Source organism: Anomalospiza imberbis, chromosome 7 (assembly GCF_031753505.1).
Source record: "Anomalospiza imberbis isolate Cuckoo-Finch-1a 21T00152 chromosome 7, ASM3175350v1, whole genome shotgun sequence".
NCBI lineage: Eukaryota > Metazoa > Chordata > Aves > Passeriformes > Viduidae > Anomalospiza > Anomalospiza imberbis.
This window is the reverse complement of record NC_089687.1, coordinates 20,485,133-20,505,064: the sequence shown is the minus strand read 5'-3', so window position 1 is coordinate 20,505,064 and position 19,932 is coordinate 20,485,133. Positions and strand designations below refer to the sequence as shown.

The 19,932-nt window shown below is 36.8% G+C and overlaps 1 protein-coding gene across 4 annotated transcripts in view; it reads right to left on the bottom strand.

Annotated features, from left to right (window-relative positions):
- Nucleotides 1–19,932, bottom strand: part of METAP1D (methionyl aminopeptidase type 1D, mitochondrial) — a 43,830-nt gene that overhangs the window by 11,509 nt on the left and 12,389 nt on the right. For 3 of the 4 annotated variants that reach the window (XM_068195875.1, XM_068195877.1, XM_068195878.1), the window contains exons 2-6: nucleotides 15,396–15,666; nucleotides 9,964–10,130; nucleotides 7,284–7,433; nucleotides 3,767–3,915; nucleotides 3,046–3,088 (exon numbers count right to left, since the gene is read on the bottom strand). In XM_068195875.1, coding sequence (XP_068051976.1) covers nucleotides 3,046–3,088; nucleotides 3,767–3,915; nucleotides 7,284–7,433; nucleotides 9,964–10,130; nucleotides 15,396–15,459 — 573 coding nt within the window. In that variant the 5' untranslated portion in view covers nucleotides 15,460–15,666. The remainder of the gene's footprint in view (nucleotides 1–3,045; nucleotides 3,089–3,766; nucleotides 3,916–7,283; nucleotides 7,434–9,963; nucleotides 10,131–15,395; nucleotides 15,667–19,932) is intronic. The other variant, XM_068195876.1, reaches the window with a different exon arrangement.

Genomic DNA, 19,932 nt, shown 5'->3' with positions numbered 1-19,932 from the left:
CTGAAAATGAAACATGCTGTTGAATTAATGACTTTTTTTTTTCTTTTCTTTTTGAAATTTCATAGGTTTTAAATGTTAGCCCTCCTGAAATTCTCTGTTGGGCACAAGAAATCCTGGCTATGTACTGTGGAGCTCTGCAACACACCATTAAAATGGGGTTTGTAGCTCTGCACATGGCAGGCAGGCCCATAATTAATTGTAAGACCAAGGGATATTTCCCTACATAAAGACAAATTATAATGGTGCACAGTTTTGATCTTCTAAAACATTTTTTCTCCCCCAAACAGTGGGCAACTATCCTTCTACAACTAATTACTCACCGAGCTCGAACCACTGAACTTTTGCCACTGGCAAGCTATTTGTGAAAGACAGACTCACATTCTTTTTGGTTGATTCCAAACTAAAAAAAACCCATAACCCCAAAAACCCCATGCTACAGACAGTTTATCTCAAGGCCAGGTTTGTCTTCAAGCTGAGATATAAAGAAAATGCAGGCCATTAGGAGCAAGGGGTATTTTAAAGAAAGGTGAGTGCCAGCAAGGGCCTAACTGTGTTGCCACTTCTCTGGCAAAAAGCAGCTGCAATCCTCTGCTCTACACCTTCCTCTGCCAGTTTACACTACCATAAAATATTTTTAAAATTTTTTATTTAATGCCCATTGGGCAGGTTTTAAAGTAGATAGTTCATATTTAAAATAAACTAGTTTGTTTTTAGCTCTAGCAAGGAAAACACACAAACCCCCAACATTAAGCATCATCATCTTGGAAGAACAAACACAGATTTAAAACATAGGAGAGTTAAAAAAAAACCCAAACCAAGAAACAACAACAACAACAACAAAACAACAACAAAAAAAAAACAACCCAACAACAAACCAAATAATAATATTTACTGGAGCCCATCAGCTGCAATACTTCTGATGTTAATAAACTACAACCACAGCAACTGTAACATACTATTTCCTTAAAATTCAGTGAAAGAACCAAGTTGTAAGAAACATTAACTTGGTAACAATAGGCTGAAAATTGCACTATGCTAAGGATCTTGTCTCTATACTAAAACACATTTTCAGGTCCATATGTTTCAAGTATTTCATCTATGAAATACTACCATCTTAATTGTGCTAAAATGGATTTTTTTGTTCAGATAATCCGTACATAGTGCTAGGTATTTACACTTAACATCCTGAGTGTTATTTAATTACTTTATAGAACCTGTACACAATTATAAACAATTGGTTGCGCAATATTTACTTTGATTTTTATTCTGTCCAGCTGTGAAATGTCCCAGTTTTGCTCATTAAAAATAAGCTAAGAGATCAGTTAATAATGCTGAAAAGTAGTATTTTTTCCACAGCTGTTTCAGACTAAGCAATTATCACACAGCACAGTTCAGTTCTAAATGGTAAAAAAAAATCTTACAAAGATCGTCAGCAATTCCCATCCTTGCAGGAATCTTCACATTCACAGAAATATCAAGATTTATTTTATTTTATTAGAGTAAATTAAAAGCAAATAAATATATGTCTGCAAAAAGGCCAGTAACATTTAGTCAGACATTTGTGAAGCAGAGTGGACAAGATATGCACACTATTTAATATAAAAAAATATTGCCTTTAGTTTATCATGGAAAGTATCTGTGATACTATACTTTTTTAAAATCTAAGGTATCATTATTGTCCTGACAAACTGAACAAAAGTAAAATGAACCTTAAGGAGGTACAAAGAAATATGATTTAAATCCTTGGTTGTTGCAAACTGATTTAGTTTAATAAACTGAGCGAAGTGACACCAGTTCACCAAAGTTAAAATGAAGGCCAAAAATAAAGTTTAAAAATGCTAGATTGCACTGTGTAAACCTGATAGTCAGAATTCTACGATTAGAAAGTACGGAGATGGGAAAGAATTTAAAAAGATCAAAAGCCCAAGCCAAACCAAATCCAGTTCTGGATCACATGTGAGTATATAATGGGAAAAAGGTCGTCGACCCTAATTTTAATAGAAAAAATATTTTAGAAAGCTTGAATCTCATGCTCAGAGGTAAGTCTGCTGAAGATTTCTTCACTCTGCCAGTATGAACATAGTATCAAGTTACCAATAGGTTCTTTAATGAATTAAAAAGCTTGTTTTTACGAGATTCTACTCCCTTGTATGTGACATATTATTGCAAAATAATGGAGAGATTAAAAAATCTTCTGTGTTCATACCAGAAATAAACAGCACTTCAGAAAAATAAAAACATGCACAGCAAAAAGAAAAAAACTTCTGCAAGACACAAATATTTTTTTTCACAAATGAAATGAGAATTAGGTTTCTAAAGCACAGTTCCTGTGCTTTCTTGCTCCTAGGAAAACCCAGCCTGTGTTTATTTAAATAGCTGTAATTGATGATTCCCTGGAAATATTAAGTCACGGTTATATCACACTATTTCTGTTTTTGCTCAAAAGGTTCAGGGCTTCTATACCAGAAATGGAACACAACACTACCTTCGGGGATTTTAATAAATGTAGGGAACACTGCTAGCAAAAGAGTTGCTGTCCAAATAGACTGACATACCCAGGCCAATGCAGCCTCTAATGACAGAGTAAGATAATGTCAGGCCCCACTCAAAATCAGCAGGAAGAGGAAGATCAATCTTGGCAGAGTGAAGGAAAAATGCTGGCTTTCTTCATGTTAGCTCATCTCATACATATCTATCTTCAGCTGCTGCCCAGTACCGTGGTGCTCTGCATTAACTACACAGTGGATCAATAACAATTACACCTTCTCAAAAACATGACACATAGCAGGATTGGGTTGACATTTCACTTAGGCCAACATTGATCTCAGTGCATCTGATTCCAGTCCTAAATTCAAGTCAGGCCTGAGTCTAGCTGGAATAAACACACAGTCAAAAACAAAAAAGGAAACCAGCTGCTTGTGCCTTGGCTCAGAAGTAAACAGCACATCCATCTGTGCATCCCCCATCTCCAATGCACTATTCTTCCTGTTGCTACTAGTGATTCTAAAGTTGATCAAAGACTATTTTTTTATATGAATTACTCACCGTGACATCAATGTTGATAATATCTCCATCCTGAAGAGGTCGACTGAAACATAAACAGAAAAAAAAAATGGTGACAGACAGTTCCCAACAAAGGGAATATAAGAATAAACACCTAATGACACATACATAAAAAATCAAGGGGTAGATATTTTGTGATGGAGGAAGGCAGAAGCAAACAGAATAACCATTTTTAATGTTCAGCTCTGACTATTTAGAGAACAAGTGTAGCTGAATATAAAATAATGAGAAACAACTACCAGAAAAACATATCAACACCTGAAAAATCTACCATTATATTTATTCTTTTTCTCTCACTAGGGTTCATATTTTACTTTGTGAGTAGCTGAATGTATTGAGAATACAAAAAAAAATCCCACATAAATTCAAATATATTTATTCCTTAGCCTATACTTATTTTGCTGGATGAACAAAAAATCAGGCCATACCGTTTGTTTTTTTTTTTCCCTTACACACTAAACTCAAAATGCAATATGCTATTTGTCTTTAAGTGTCTGGAAAACCAGGATAGTATTTTTTTTTCCTGTTTCACATATATTCTGTAACAGCTATCAGCATCACAGGGTAACATGTTCTGCATCTACAATGCATTTAAGTATGACATTTAGTTAAGCTGAAGCATATTCAATCTTAAATACAATTTATTAATTCCAGTTTAACATTTTAATTTCCAGATGTAAAATGTACATTACTGAGGAAATACCTGTCAGGAATACCATGACATACCACGTTGTTTACAGAAGTACAAACAGATTTTGGAAAACCTCCATAGCCCAGAGGTGATGGATAGGCATTCTGTCTGATTATTTCATGATGAACAATGGAATCTATTTCTTCAGTTGTCATGCCAACCTAAGATATCAAACATAACATCCTGTTAAAAAAAGCAAAGATAGTTTTTCATATTTACTGAATGTGATTGCAGCCAAGCTTCAATGAAATATTGGGTGTTTCAAATACGCTGCTTTGATACAAAACACTATACTGTCTGATATACTTCATTGATATATGGATTTTTTTTCCCGAAAAACCCTCTGAAAAAGAGATTTTAAATAAAGCATGCAGTAGAAATAAGCACTCAAAGGTTCCTAGAAAACCTAAAATCCTGTCTACTTCCTTTCTGTTCTTTTTTCCATATCTACTTTCTCAACGACACCAATTTCCCATGGCATTGTTTCAGTAGCTGCTATAGAAATGTCTTGTTTCAATGCTTTCAGTCCCTTAAAACACAACATTACTTTCTTCTTTATTTGTAAAAGAAAGGATATTAAGTCTCATAATTACCCAGTACATTCATCATAATGTATTTAAGCATTTTAAAAAATTGTTTTCCAGGTATTCCTAAATTTTATAAAACATTGAAATATTTAGATTCAAATTTTAAGGATATTTTACTTAAAGTTGCCATAGCCTGGATGATCATAATGAATCCACAAGTACTGACTCATTATTTTTAGAAATCTTCATTTTTATGCTTGATGTTTTCTAGATTAATCTTTTCTGCAAGATTTTACATATTAAAAAACCCCTCTCATAAATCAGTCAGCCATTTTCTGGTTATCCATGGAGTGCAAAATGCACATGCTTAAAATAATATTATTCTTGCTTTTCTTTTCGATCAACTCTGTCTCTGGAAGGGTTAGAGCTGAAATTTGGTAGGGAAACCTCTCTAATTGAGAATACTTGTGAGGGTTCCTTGGTAAATTGATTTTGCTTTGAATGAGTTCTGGTCCTTTGAAAATCATACTTTGTACAGATACAAGTATCATTCTTAGCACACTGAAGGAAACATCACAGAGGCTATGATTTTGAAGTAACATGTGGAATACAGGTAGGCTGTGGTGCAGGAGACAGTTACATATTGAAATACTGTGTGGCCATGCACGGCCAATACAAGAGAGTGCACTTGTGTACTGTGCTGAGGATAAAACCAGGTCTGTTTACTCAGCTGAATTTTGCTCAGCACAGAAACGCTGTTGGGCAGGTGAGGAGCAATGAATGTGAGTTCAAGACCAGGATCTGGGATTACTGCACATGCCCCCTGTTTTGCAGCTGCAGCCTTGGCAGGCTGTCTGGATTGGATATGACAGCCGTTGGTTCTGGATAAATACAGGTTTGGTGCTCTTGCCTCTGCTCAAACATCTTCATCTTTAGCCCACAGACAAACTGAACTGCTATGTACCTGACTGGCTGCAGTCTACTGCTTCTCTGCTCAAGCAATTTGATGTGGTTTCTGGATACTCAGCAGAGAGATCTCTGGTCTCTGCATGGCTTACACTCTGTGCAAAGTTCTGTTTTAACAGTATGTGCTTTACTTTTAAAGATACTTTTGCTAGCTGGGCAAGTTAGGGGTGACACCTGCTGTGCCCCTAATCCCTTACTCGGAACAGGGCAATTCAACGGTATAGAATAACATATTTTCATGTCATAGAATCTGTGGTTTTATTCCCAAATCTGTAACTCAGACTCAGGAAAGCTATCATATATAATACTGTATCGTAATTTGAAATCCCACAGGCAGTAATGGCAACATCAAAACCACGTTCAAACTCTATCTCTCTGTATCCATGGATTATAATGCACCTTTGTTACATCGGGGGATCTTAACTGCCACTATCTAAAGCACAGGCAAGAGACAGTTTGGAGGACTGTGTGCAAGGTGGGTTCAGTAAGATAACAGGAACAGGTGGAGGGATGGGACTCTTCAGGTAAAATAGGACTGTAGAGGTTAGCTTATGAGACTAGGCTAAAAGAGCTTGGTTTGCTCAGTCTGTTGCACAGCTCTATTCCTGCATGAAGGGGAAGACTCACGGAAAGGCAGGAAGCTGTTTAAATTAAAGAGCAGTGTTGGCACAAGAACAGATGGGTATAAACTGACCACGTGCAGCAACAGGCTAGAAAGCAGAAGATGCTCACTGTCAATAAGAGAGGGTTTTGGAGCATCCTCTCACTTAGTGGAGTCTTGAACAAGCATTTAATTGTGTCAAACAGAGCTCACCACCAGCCTGTGACTGACCTGGGCCGTGGTTTTAGCCATGCAACTCCAAATACCAGCTCTCTCCTAGTACACAGGCCCTGTTTATGTAATTATTACCTTATACACCTTTTTGCTCCAAAATATTCATTATGCATGTGTAGTATTTTGCTTTATGCATGATTTGGCACATATTATGAGCTGCGTCATAAACTACACCATACTGCATACATATGTATTTACACATGATAACAGCCAAAGAGCGTTTGTGAAAAACTGCTCTCATTCAAAACCCACATTGCACCCTGATCCTTTGGAAACACGTATATGCCTTTAACTTTAAATGAGTAAGTTTTATTGTACTGAAAAACAATTGAACATTAAAAAGTTAAACATGCACGAAGCTATGTAAGATTAAAGCTTCAGGCAATTTTGTTATTTGCCATCCCAGCTCCAGAACTATACCTTTGTGAAAGAGTGATGATAGCTGAAAGAAAAATCCCCTTTTAAGTCAATGGCATTGACCTACAGTCCCCATCTATCTCTGCATCTCATAGCTACTCAACCCATTTCACCTTATCCAATATGCTATTACATGAAATACCAAGGCAAGGCTAAAAAAGCATTTTCTCATCTGCAAAACCTGGTAGTAGGCTCCTCCCTCTACATTTTTTCTTGGGCGATATCCTAAAAAGCATACTGTAGGAACATTTCTGGAAATCAGGAGGCTTTACTATCAATGCACTCTGGAGAATTGTGTAGAATTTGGCAGCTGTTTTTTCCAGTGGCAGCTCTACGACTTGCATTGGATCCCACAGGACAGTGAGAGCTGAAGGATGGATGGGAATGGAGAAGGCAGAGCAAGTGTGGGCTTGTACACATGCAGAGCTGGAAAGCATGACATATGAGGTAGATGGGTCATGAAATGAACGGAAAACATGTTGCATGTGCCTTAGGAGAAACTCACATGATTTGACACAATCTGATGAGAGGGAGATTACAAACACAGAGATATTACACCTGAGGCAGTAACTATGCATTACATAGGTCCAAAGTACAGAAATAATTAAACAGGCATATCATGAACTGAAAAAAAAAGTTAATAAATCCTTATTTTTTCAGGATCAAACTTAAAGTTGGATGCACATAATAGGAAAGTTAAAAGAACAAAAAAGTAGAAACAAAACCCAAACAAGTGAAAGTATAAAAAACACCCAAGCTGTTATGGGACTTCTGTAATTGTTACCTTTAAGCCCTTTCCAGCCAGAAGCAGGACATGACGGGCCAACTGACAAGCTTGACGAAGCCCTTGAATCTGATCTTCATTCTTAATTTCTATGTCGTCTCCCCAGTCTGGTACAATGCCTGTCGTCACATAGTCTGGCTTCTTTATGTGCTTGGAGAAAAAGGATTGAAAATGAAGATCAGAAAACTGAGCATGACAATGGGATCATTTTCTCAGATATTGCCTCCTGCTTCATGGCAGCTTGCCCTTTCTGTCGTAGTATCGACCTTCCTAAGCCATCAGGGCAAACCCTCAAGGCTGCCTCAGTATTTCTTCCACTGCCCTTTTGAACTTAACATTGCCTGTTACTACTGACTTACACAGTCTGTTAGCCATCCAGTGCTGAAACCCCAGATACTGCAGCTGACTTCCAGCACAGACCATCTCAAGTTAAGAAACTGAGAGAAAGACTTTAAAACTCTTCATTTTCTTTTTCAAATAGGAGCATTTTCTACAAAAGGCATCTAAACACTGGAAGTGATGGGACAAACATATAGAATTAGTACCAAAATTAAACCTGATCAAAGCCTGTGTTTCTCATTCAAACAAAACTCCTGTTGAAAAATCCATGAGACTGCTTTTTGACTAAGAACCTTAGGATTTAACTGATTTTAATTTAGAGGCTCTTACACATTTATCTAGTTCATATGTTGTGTCTAAATTTGTCCATCTATAACATTACACAAAGGTATCCCAATTTGATATGTTAAAGAAGTGTAATAAACCTAATTTTTTGCACACAAGAACTTCTCAGCCCTTGTATCAGGTGAAATTTAATATCTCATTTTGAAAATCCACAACAAATTAACAACATTTATAAACATGAAAGCTAATAAGAACAGTAATGTTTTGCACAGAGTTGGAAATGCACTTTCTCTCAGAGGGTCCTGGGCTGTTTCACTGGCTGTGGAAGAATCCCTCTGCCCGTGACAGCCAGGCTGATTTTCTGTCATGCTGGCCACAGGGTGAGTTTTGCACTGACTTCACAAAATACAGAGTCAAGCTGGCAGGCAGAAAACAAAGTAGGCATTTTGGCTGTACACAAAACAACCATACATCAACAGGGTGTAGGAGTAACAAAGAGTGGGGCAACTGATGAACTCTGTTGGGACTTTAAATAGGAAGACTGCTGTTACTGTTACAGGTATTTTATGTCTAATCTGATAAAAACTATGAAATTATCTTCAGCAAACTTATGTCAACAGAATTTCAGATCCCATTTCTTTAAAATTAATGCCATAACAACCGTAACAACATCCTATTGCAGTAGTTTGGGCCTTAGTAAAAAAAAAAAAAACAACCAAAGCAATACCATTTGTTAGACAGCAACTCCATACACAGCATCACCCTCGCTTTCTCCTTGGAGGGCACTTACCTATTAACTGAGACATGATCCTAGTGACCTCTAAGAACTGTGAAGGGAGAAGCCCAAAGCAGAGTACATACAAATGTCCATATGGACAGTTTCACACCAACATCTTAAAAAACACTGTCATTTCAATGTGATTTCTGCCATACTCTGAATAAAAGGAAAAACTTTGCCCTCAACTTTTCAGAGTTCATAGGTGTGGACTGATTTTTAGATGTCTGAGAACTCTGATCTGGGAAGACAACTTTTCATTATGACAATATATTTCTTCCTCTTTATCCTAAAAGAGGCATCTAAATACAGCAAATAAAGTTTTTAAATCCTATGATTTTAAGCTTTTGAAAATATATAGAGCATGTGACCCTATGTTCTCCCTGCACACAGAGCTTCCACAGCCTCTTAGGGCTAAGAGCCCTACTTCCATCATTCTTATCTGTTTTCCTATCTAACAACTTTTTAGTATATCTGGCCCATGGAAATGCCCTATATTTGGCATAAGAAATCTATATTAAAATGCAAAACAAAACTGTAAAAAGTACTAATGCACATCCTGTGAAGGACTGTTTAGAAAGGGTACTTTTGTTTCTTTTGGCTAAAGGAAAGATACTAAACAGTTAATCTGTATGCTGTAATTAAACAGGGGAAAAAAAGGAAAGGAAAAAAAGGAAACAAGAAGTGGAGCACATGTTAAATTTGCATTTGCATCAAAAAGTCCCTTTTGGCTTTAAAGTAAATAAAACCAAAAATATATGTTGCAAGGAATAAGAACACTCAGGCACAAAAAAGACAAGTTTAAAACATGCAGAGGGGTTGCGGGACAGCTACCAGCAGGTATTCTATGTTCTCTTTCTGACATAACCAAACAATAAAACCATCAGCAAAATATAAGCATTTTTATAATTAGCTTGCTAGAGATTTATACAGAAGGGGACTCAGATGATCATGTATGATTCCTACTGACTTCTCGTAAGACAGTCTACCATTGCTGCAAACAAGAATCTGGACCCAGAGTTGTCGACAGATGATTATAATACTCACATTTATTCTACTATAACTAAACAAGCCCCAGGTTTGAACTCCCTCATAACTAAATACATCACTGTGTTTAACACGGAAGACAGCTGGACATCAGCTCTCCTATCTCAAATGCCAGACCAAGCAACAGGACAGTGATCCAACCCCCAGCTGTTGGACAACAAATACACTTGATCATGACTGCAATCAAACTCTACACTGGCTGAAGAACAGATTAGGGAACAGAAATTGCAGTACCTTAGGAACTTGGTGAGCTGGGGAAACCACGGCTGGCCAAACTATACTATAAGCAGCATTTCTTTGTCCTTGAAAGAAGAAGCATCGTTGCTGATGATTGTTTGAGTGCCTGTGCAGGTAGTTATGATTACACAAAGAAAAGATTTTGTGGCAGCCAGTCGCAGAACCTGTTAACAGATAAATTAAAAATTATTAACATTTTTTTCTACTTCCACATTACAAAATGGAAAGTATGCAAAAAGAAGGGCATAATGTAAAACAAAGCACAGAACTCATGTAGTTGCTGAGGATAATTCAAATCTTGTACTGTTTAAGAAAGAGCAGAAAGAATGAGAAGAAATGAGAGCAAAAAATCTTCCCAAACAACACTTTGAAGCTTTATAAAATCTGTTTTGGTTTGATGCATTAAAAAGCAGTGTGGGTAAATTCCCCACAGTTTACAGACAGGAGTGATGCTCTAACTGGCCTCTGCTTGGAGCAATTTGCACGGCTGCACTGTTCAAGGCTTGGCAAAGCAGTTAATAAGACACAATAGCAAGGAAAGAGAAGACAAAAAAAGATTTAATGTTACTTCATACAATATTTTCAGCTGTATTTTTGCAGAATTGGTCACAGATTTGAGCATAACAAAGGTAATGTTGCTCTTTGTCTTGTTGCTCAAGACACAAAGAATAGTTCATTTTGTTCAGGGGGCAACACAAGAAACTTCGGGAGATATTTTTAATATTGGTCAGAAGTAATTGAAGGGATTAAAAGTGCAATTTATTTGGAGTATTTGAATCAGATTTCCATTTAATTCACATGGGAATTTGGGACAAAAGTTTCACAGCTCAAACTTAGTTGTTGGGCAGTGACACATTTTGCCCCTGCAAAAAGGGAAAAAAGGAAAAAAAAAAGAAAAAAGGAAAAAAGGGAAAAGAAAGGGCAATTGAGGCCCAAAGGCTCTCAGAGACATCAAAACCAAAATAATGCACCACAAAAGACAATGCTAGCATCAAAACCAGGAAATTCAAAAGGATTATTGATAACGCCCAATTACATTACAATTACACACAGTGTGTATTTCCACTACTCAAATGTTCTGCAATATAAACAGGTTTTTTTTTTCTGAAACATAAGTTTAACATGACAGTTGATCTGCTTCTGAAAAATGTCATAATGTATACAAATACAAGAGCAATCTTGTGGCAAGTAATCCAGATGAATAATTATTCTTCAGTAAAAAGTTTTTGTTTAAACAGAAGTAACTAAACATTTTTATATCAGAGAAATTAAAAAATTAAACTACTGCATATTTTGTAACTACGTAAAAATGTTTATTTCCATAAGAGTTTCTGTCACATCTTGCAACTTTTTTATTCTATTGTGCCTTCCTTCCTTTCCTTTGGATGCATTTATCATATTCACATGCAGAAATTATTCTTCCACATATGCAATCTTTCAAAGACAGCCCTTTTACTCCATGACATACAGAAGATTCGAGTTATGCACTGTTTTGGAGCCCCAAATCCAGACTGAAATAGTTTCATAAGGTTTGCATTAGAAATGTTTCTGACTGTCTCTTTGCACTGGTCAGTGTTACATTTAGGTACCAATATCTGAAAAGTTAATACCTAGGTGTAGAAACTTTTACTCAAGCCAATTTTTACTGTTTTTTTTTTTGGTTTTTTGGTTTTTTTTTTTTGGTGGTGGTGGTGGGTTTTTTGTTTGTTTGTTTTGTTTGGTTTTTCTTAGCTTGGTTGGTCTGTTTGTTTGTTTGACTTGTTGATAAATAACAAAGTGAAGCTGAAGGGTGAGGTTCACCTCAGGCTGTCAGTTTAGCCTAAATACCCAGTGGAAGCTGCCTGCTTCAAAACAGAAGAAAGCGTCTCCAAGGAAGTGGAGCTGCCCAGTTAACAGAGGGCTGGATTGATATGGCAGCCTATTAACTAAAATTTAAACAGCAGACTCATAATCTACTTTCCTATAGTCTCCTTCACAAGAAAAAAAAATCATTGTCCAATTAACAAAAACCACCCAAATATACAAAAAACCCAGAAAGGGTCACCTAAACTGCAACTGTAAGCATATTCAAAGAACCCAAAGCATCCTACAAACTCCCTGTCTGGTTTGTACTCATTTCTGGAATTTGGAAGCACAGGATCTGCTGAGGCAGCAACTTTTGGGCCATCAGAAGCAGCAATCACTCTGACAGTGTAAGCCAAGTTGCCTCTTTTACAAAGTGCAGTTGAAGTACCTTGCTTTTTGCACAGCTAAAGGTACTACAAATACATTGAAACCCCACACTCACTGATGTGGTCAGCTAAAGTCCACAAGGACATCAATATGTGACCATGTATTTCAAATGCTCTCCTTGATGACCAGAATGCTCCCTGGGCACCTTGTCTATTGTGTCACAATTTAATTGGGGAAGAAAAGGTGCAAGTGTGCTTGTCAATTATTCCCAATGCTCTCCCCCAAAAACACACTCTTAAATACATTAAACCATATTCATGGGTGCATGTCTATCGACTAGCTAACATTCAGAAGGGATTCCTTTTTATTCAGAATAAAATTTTTACCTCTATTCTCCCAAAGATACACGGCAAGTGTTGTCACAAAATAACAGGATAATAAGGTACTGTAGCCTGTTGTTATTCTACTAACTACTCATTATAAACCAGATGCATACAAAACTATCTACTACTTGAACGGATGAAATGAGACAAGCAAATAAGTATCACCATTCTAAAATACAATTCCTAAATTATATTACAAGAATTATAAACACAGGACAACTAAACCTTTATGTGAAATATAAAAAATTATAAGGGAAAACATTCTCCTACAAAGTAAAAATAAAATTAAATAAAATGGCATTAAAATACAATGAAGTTACTGGTCTATAATGAAAATCTGGACTCCATCCACACACTTCCTTCCTTAAGAAGGCCTTCTAATGCCTCCACAGTGCCTTTTATTTTTCAAGCTCCTGTATTCCCAGCTAATTCAATATAGCAACATCATCAATCACCTGAGACAGGAACAACTGTCTGTATTCTCCAAGTCTGGCTCAGAGATTCCCTTCTCCCCACCCCTTACACCCATCAAAGCCTTTCTCAGTGCCTTTATTTACTTCTGCAACACTGGTGCTCAAGCACATCCTTTTGTTAAGCTTTCTGTGTATACTAATTACTGTAAGACAGTTCATACACGTGGCATGTATGCATCTTCCAGCAGAAACTGCAGCCACTGGAGAGCATGGCGCGTGAAGCTGGCTAGGCTGGTAGCAGACCAGCATAACCAGGAGACAAAGTTGACCCTCTACGTGTTTATTCTGTACCCCAACAGCAAGGCTACGTCACCTGCCACAGCAGTAGCATATTTACTATTAGCTGCACTAAGAACTAGCAGCAGCGCTACCGAATCACATCAGCAGCTCGGATGCATCGAGCGCAGAAAATTACTGCCAACTGCTCCGTGAGCCGCCGGTGAATCCACTGTGCAATCCGTGTGCACGCACGTCCCGCCGGCGCCGCTGGATTCCCCAGCACACCTTCCACACCTTCCTCTGGATTAACAGTGTAAATATGCTCTGCGAGCTCTTCTGAATTACCAGATGAATTTATCTTGTGTGGAAATTACATTTCTTCGCTTTTAAATGAGTCAGTCAGAGTGGCTGAATATGGCATTCATGAATTATGATGGGTGGGAGCATTTTTAAGTGACTGATTTTGCAGCACAGTGTGCCCTATATTTATTAGCCTTTTACTCTAGGGCTATTTTAATTGTTATCTGTTCATGCATGTTACACTATATAATGAAATGCTCTCATTTCACTCCTAGAGTGGAGAGTTTTTTATGTGTATCTCTATTAATGACCCTTAATTAAGTTGATTTTAGTAATTTAAATGTGATTTTCCTCTGGTCAAGAAGTATTTTTAACGGGAGATGTTGAAAATGAACTCTCACATAAGCCCTTTTCTAATGTTTCCTGTTTAACAGTTAGAGCAATTTATCAAGCGATGTTTCCAATGAATGAAGTGTGGGGTAGCTGGGCAAAAAAAATGCTCATTTACATGATTCATCAAATGTGATTGTTAGCAATCACATTGTTTGGTATTTATTAATGAAAGATTTCAATTTTCCAAGCAATTAACAAAAATATTACCAATGGATACACTTCATGACAGTTCTGAGCTACAATAAATACAAGGGTGCATCTTAAAAGAGACAAGAAATAAATTAACATATTTTAAAATAATTTAGTCATAGTATCAACAGAAGCAGAGTACCAAAATTACTTAGGATTACAAGTTTTAACATTCAAAACTATTTAGGAAATAAAATCAACTTGCTCTTGATAAAGTTAACAATATCAAAAGCATTGTTCCGACAACTCTTTTCAAATTATGTGATTTAATCTTCCTTTTTAAACTGAAAAAAGGAATGACTGTGGAGATTTTCTTAAAATATATTAATTTGGAGGTAAAACACTAGAGATCTTTCATTTGGCTTGTCAGGTAATTTTAATACTCTAGCATAATTTAGGTTCTTGTGCAAATACTCATTTGAAACTTCTGAGGATTAAAGCTTAAAATGAGGTATTAAAAATCACTAAAGGGAACAATATGTGGAATCCAGCCAATGCAACTAGGTAAGAATACATAGCTTCTTACTGCTAATTACTAAATGTTCCCATTTTTCAATCCAAAATAATGGCTGTGGTTTGAAAGACCTTTATTTGTAATTGTAACTCTGTCTAATAAAACACTGACTTTGTAACCCCCCTGTTGCAAAGGTATGTCCAAGCTTCAAAAATAGGATGGGAAAGATTAAAGGTTCGTTCCAGCCCTGTGTAACCTGTGTAGCAGAAGACCAGCTCACATTTCACATGCAATAACCTGCGCATTTTCTAAAAAAAAAAAGAAAAAGAAAGAAAAAAAGGAAAAAACCTCCAAGAACAACATAGGGAAATGCCTGAGGCAGAAGTTGAAACTGATTGGGCAAAGCAGAAGGACAAGAGCCCTTGAAATTAAACAAAAGCAAATTCATTCTGTTGACAGATGTTGATTACATCAAAGCCATGAAAGAACTTTTTTTTGTTTCTCTTTTTTTTTCCTTTTTTGCAACTAATACCTCCACATTTTCTGTACATTACGGATATAACGTATCTTAATCAACATAATCCAACACATGATAATTCTCAAATTTGGTAAAATTATATTATAAGAAGGTCTTAATGACAGGCTTCTCCAAACAAGAGTGTATTCACATGGTCATGTCTGCATACCCGTGCTGGTCACGCCATCATCAGCCCCTTACTTCCAGGGGTTAACTGCTCTGGCAGCCAAATAAAATACAGAGAGCGCTGTGTAATTATGGAGACAGTCAAAGGGCAGACTCTATTTTGAAATCTATTTGCACAGACAAGGTCTTCCAATTTCGCTTACAGGAAACAAGCTGGTAAAGGGGGTCTCCTCCTCTCCAGATGCTTTCCACACGTTTTTCCCACATCAGGAAATCGTGGACATGGACACCATGCAGGACTGTTTCCTGGATTGCAGAGCTATGTCATTACAAGGAGAAGAGCAAGTCTGTGCTTGTGAGAAATATTTCCTCCTAATTGGATGTACTAGGGGAAAGCAAAACCCATAAGGACTACTGAAAATGTGACTAGCAGCAATTTGTAAACAGGACGCAGGCACATCTGTCACGATGGTACTGGAAAAGAGAAAGCAGAAATGAAAGGGTAAAAACACTCTGTTTTTAACAGCATGATTGGGGAAATGAAATATTCATCAGCATAGATGTGACTTCAGTTACAACAGCAACACATTGGTGAAAACTTCAACAACAGCATGCGTATGACCCTACCCTGATAAACTGAAACACAGGCCAGTACCTTGCAAACATTATATTCTAATTGGGATTGTTTTATTTATTTTTTCTGGAAATTAACAACAGAATTTGTTTAGTTAATAGAGGCATTATCAGAACTGCTCTTGTTACTCTCCTAAGAGGCAATGAAGCATCGCAATGGTAGAACGGCGACTGACTCCAAGGGAGACGAGTCAGCCCCTCTGCCAGCATCACCATGACTCCTCCATGTCACTGAAAAAAGTCTGTTTCAGCCCTCAGTTACGCTCCTTGCTAACAATTCTGCCCTTATTTCATGCAGAGTGGAACTGGGCAATTTGTTGGGTATATGCCAATATAAATGAGTTTGTAAATTTATAAACTATATGGAAACAGATTCTTGTTTTGCTTTACTTACTATGATTTAGTCTAGACTAACAGACTAAAATGATGAATCAGTGCCTTCTGGAATAGTGCTGTGCTTCTAATTCATTATTCAGTCAAACTTAGGGTCAACAAAATAGCTGTTCTACAAGTTGGTAAACTGGGAAACCACAGAAAATCAGAACTCCTTCTATTTACAGGAAGGATGACAGCCTAAGGGTACTTCATCCCAATAATAACAACATTCAAGCACCGGTGCCCAGGTCATGACAAGCCATGACCCTCCCCATAGCTCCTTCAGGAAGCTGGCTTGATGCCACCTTTTATCAGCAGCAACTGACAGTGCAACTTTAACAAACAAGAAGAAAAAATTAGTATTATATCCTTCAAATCTCCTTTGACCAGTTGAGCAGTTACAGAACTGCTCAACTGTATATATACACACACGGAGTCACACCAAGGCAGTATAAGAAATAAATTAACTGAGTAAAATTCTGATATCATTAAACAGTACTTCCCCCTTTTATTATAAGACTTTAAAAATACAGAGTACAATCTAACTATAGCTGAGTGATATTCATTACTATACCAAAGGAAATGAATAGTCTATTACAGAACATGGGATCAAACTGTACAGACACTGGGAACAGAGCATCGCAGTCCTCCAACACAGCCTTCCATCCCACTGATATTTCTACTACATTTTCTCTATGTGACAGAAAAACACAAGAAGAAAATAAAAAGACAGTGTTGTCTAAAGCAATATCACTGCAAAATGAGATAAGTCCAGTACAAAAGCTGCACAAAGCAATATTAAGGGTTTCAATCACAGTTACTGTCAAGGGAATTTAGGCTCCAGATAACAGCATCTGGCAAGTTTCAACTTCTCTGACTAGCAGGAGAAACATTCCTCTTATGTTACTGCATTCCTTTATTGAGTAAATTAATTTATCATAAAATGAATAAATTAGAATGAGAAACATATCTGTTCAGGCTTCCATATTTAAATACATTTTCCAAGCACTTCCTATTTATCTTTAGATTTTTTAAAAGATCAGAGAAATTACTTTTGCTTAAAAGACTGGTTATTGTATTCATGATTTTGATTTTGTAGGGAAGAAACAACTATTGGAACAAGTTAGTTTAAAAATTAGCACTTGTTTTGGATTAAAGAAAAAAACTATTCAAATAATCCTTATATGCAGCACAATACCAAATCTTGTTGTTTATATGCACCCACCCACAGCTCTAACATTCACTGAATCCTACTGGGTTAAAATCTTTTCAGGTGCTCTGCGAAACAACTGTTTTTCCAACTGGTATATTTATGTCCTATATACATGCCTGACACAGTATTAAATGTTAAAAAGAAATCCTACTTTAACCTCTAAAATTTCCACCTGAAATGGAAAAAATCCATTTCCCACCCTTTCAGTAGGCAAGCAACATTGCTGAAATAAGAGTAATCTTTGCCTAGGAAATTTAGGAATGCTCCTGAACATTGCATTAGGATGTTCTGTGCAGCTTGACACATGAGAAGAGAACGGGCAGTCAGTCTTTTTCCCACAGTAAGTATTTTCCATACACCTACAGCCAAATCTCTAAGGACACAAGATGATTTCTAAATCAGTCTTATCTCAAAATTAAGGAAAATGCGCACACAGCCAACAACTTTGGGATGAATACCTTCATAAAATAAGATTACATAGCTACCCATTTGGTAAAATTGACAGCTAGTAGTATTTCTTGCCTTTTGTTAAAAGTTGCTAATTACTTGTATTGTCCTGTTTTCACATGAAAACACAAGTTATGTTAGGGCAGTAAGTCTTTACTGAGAAAACATGTATGCGTCCCTTGCTAGAGTGATGAGTCTAAGGTTGGGGAATTACATCCCATAATCCTGATTTCAAAATATATGAGCAGAGAGGTCTAAGAGTACACAGCTTTTTCTGCTAAACTGCTGTGGTGGTGGTAGAAATAAGCTCTTATTTTTACTTCAAGAAAATGCTTTGCACAATAAGATGTCCTAATCAAGAGCTTGCTGTAGATAACTTGTAGCATCCTGATTAAAACATTTATTTTTAAACCTGTCAGTCATTACCCTGTGCTATTAATGCATAACTTGGAAGCTTGTTCATAAATATGTGACATTTGGGTCACTGAGTGAATTATAATGATAGAATTTTGGATCAAATTTGGAAGAGTACAGTATAATGTTTGGGAGATGCTTTAAATGTTTTTTAAACACCTTTCACTTATCTCCTTGCTCAACATCATAACAACAAAGACCTCTTTTTAGCATAAAAATCCCTGTTTCTCAAACAGTGATACAGGAAGAAGTTGTTTACATTTTCAGAAGTACCAACATACATCACTTATGACAAAAAAACCAAGCACTCCATAAGAAATGCTCAATCACTGTCAATCATACACACTAAAATATACATAAACCAAAGCATGTGGTATGAACTGTATTAGATTCAAACTGAACACAGAATTACAACTATAACAAACAAAACCCAAATAATTACTAGTGACTCACAGGCCTATTTACACATCTTACCAAACTATTGGAAATGTAGGTAACCATAGAAACCTGTCAGCCTAAATTCAGCACTTCAAAATTTGTATTTAGTTTAAAATGCTGACAATTCTGTTTCTATTTGACAAAATTCATATTTTTAAAGGCTTCAGTTTTTACTTTGGTACTTAAATAAATGCTTAAAATTATTTCATCTGTTGGTTACTAATAATTTGCCTTTTATATTTGATTTTATCCAAGTAAAAATTGCAGTTTACTCTCAGTAATATAAAATGTTAATATATTTTAATATTGCAAATTAATTTCTAACATTTCTTTAATGACTGAAATTAAATAACAATATAAAACCAACACTTCTGCACTTACTATCAAATGCTTTGCACATGGACTTTTTTAAGCTGCACACTAGCAGAAAAAAGAAATTACTGAAATTAACTGTTAAAGCTGAAATGCTAATAGCCTTTTCAACTTATAGCTCTTTTTCACTGACAATTGCAATTTGCATGGCTTAAAATTTAATACTATCATTAGTACTAATGTCCTATATTTTACTTCATAATCTAAATGAGTAAAATATTATTTTTGTAGTTCACCGGCTCTTATACTTAGGCTGTAATGTTCAGTGTGTATTTCATTATGTAGATGAGCAATGGAAGTTGTCTAACATGATTTAAATGGGTCAACAGTATTTTCCTATTCACATTAATCATCCAGACAGCCACACACACACAAAAACAGCCTTTGAAAACTAACCTAGGAAATCCCTTTTTATCACTGACTCTTCCCACCACTCCAACAACAGCAAACACATGCTCCAGGAGACGGGAGCCTCGGGAACTGGGAAGCCAAGGCTGGGCACTGCTCCCCTGCCAGAGCACAGCTCCCCGCTGCCCGCGGCCCCGTGCCAAGAATGATTCTCGTCCTGCGACGTTCAATGGGAGCTGTGTGTTGACAAACTGAGCAAATCTGAATCGGCAAAATTCATTCTTGGCACGGGGACACACAACTGTGCCGAAAGCAAAGGCGCGCTGCCCGCTCCGCAGCACTGGCAGCCAGCTTCTTCTGGCGTAAACACACTTGTCAGAGCTCCCACTGAAGTCAAAGGACGCAGGATGAGGCCGTTTATTGCCAATTGTTTATAAACCACATCAAAATGAAGGGTTCTATTCTCGAGCCATGTAACTACCATCTCCAGCCCGCTTCAT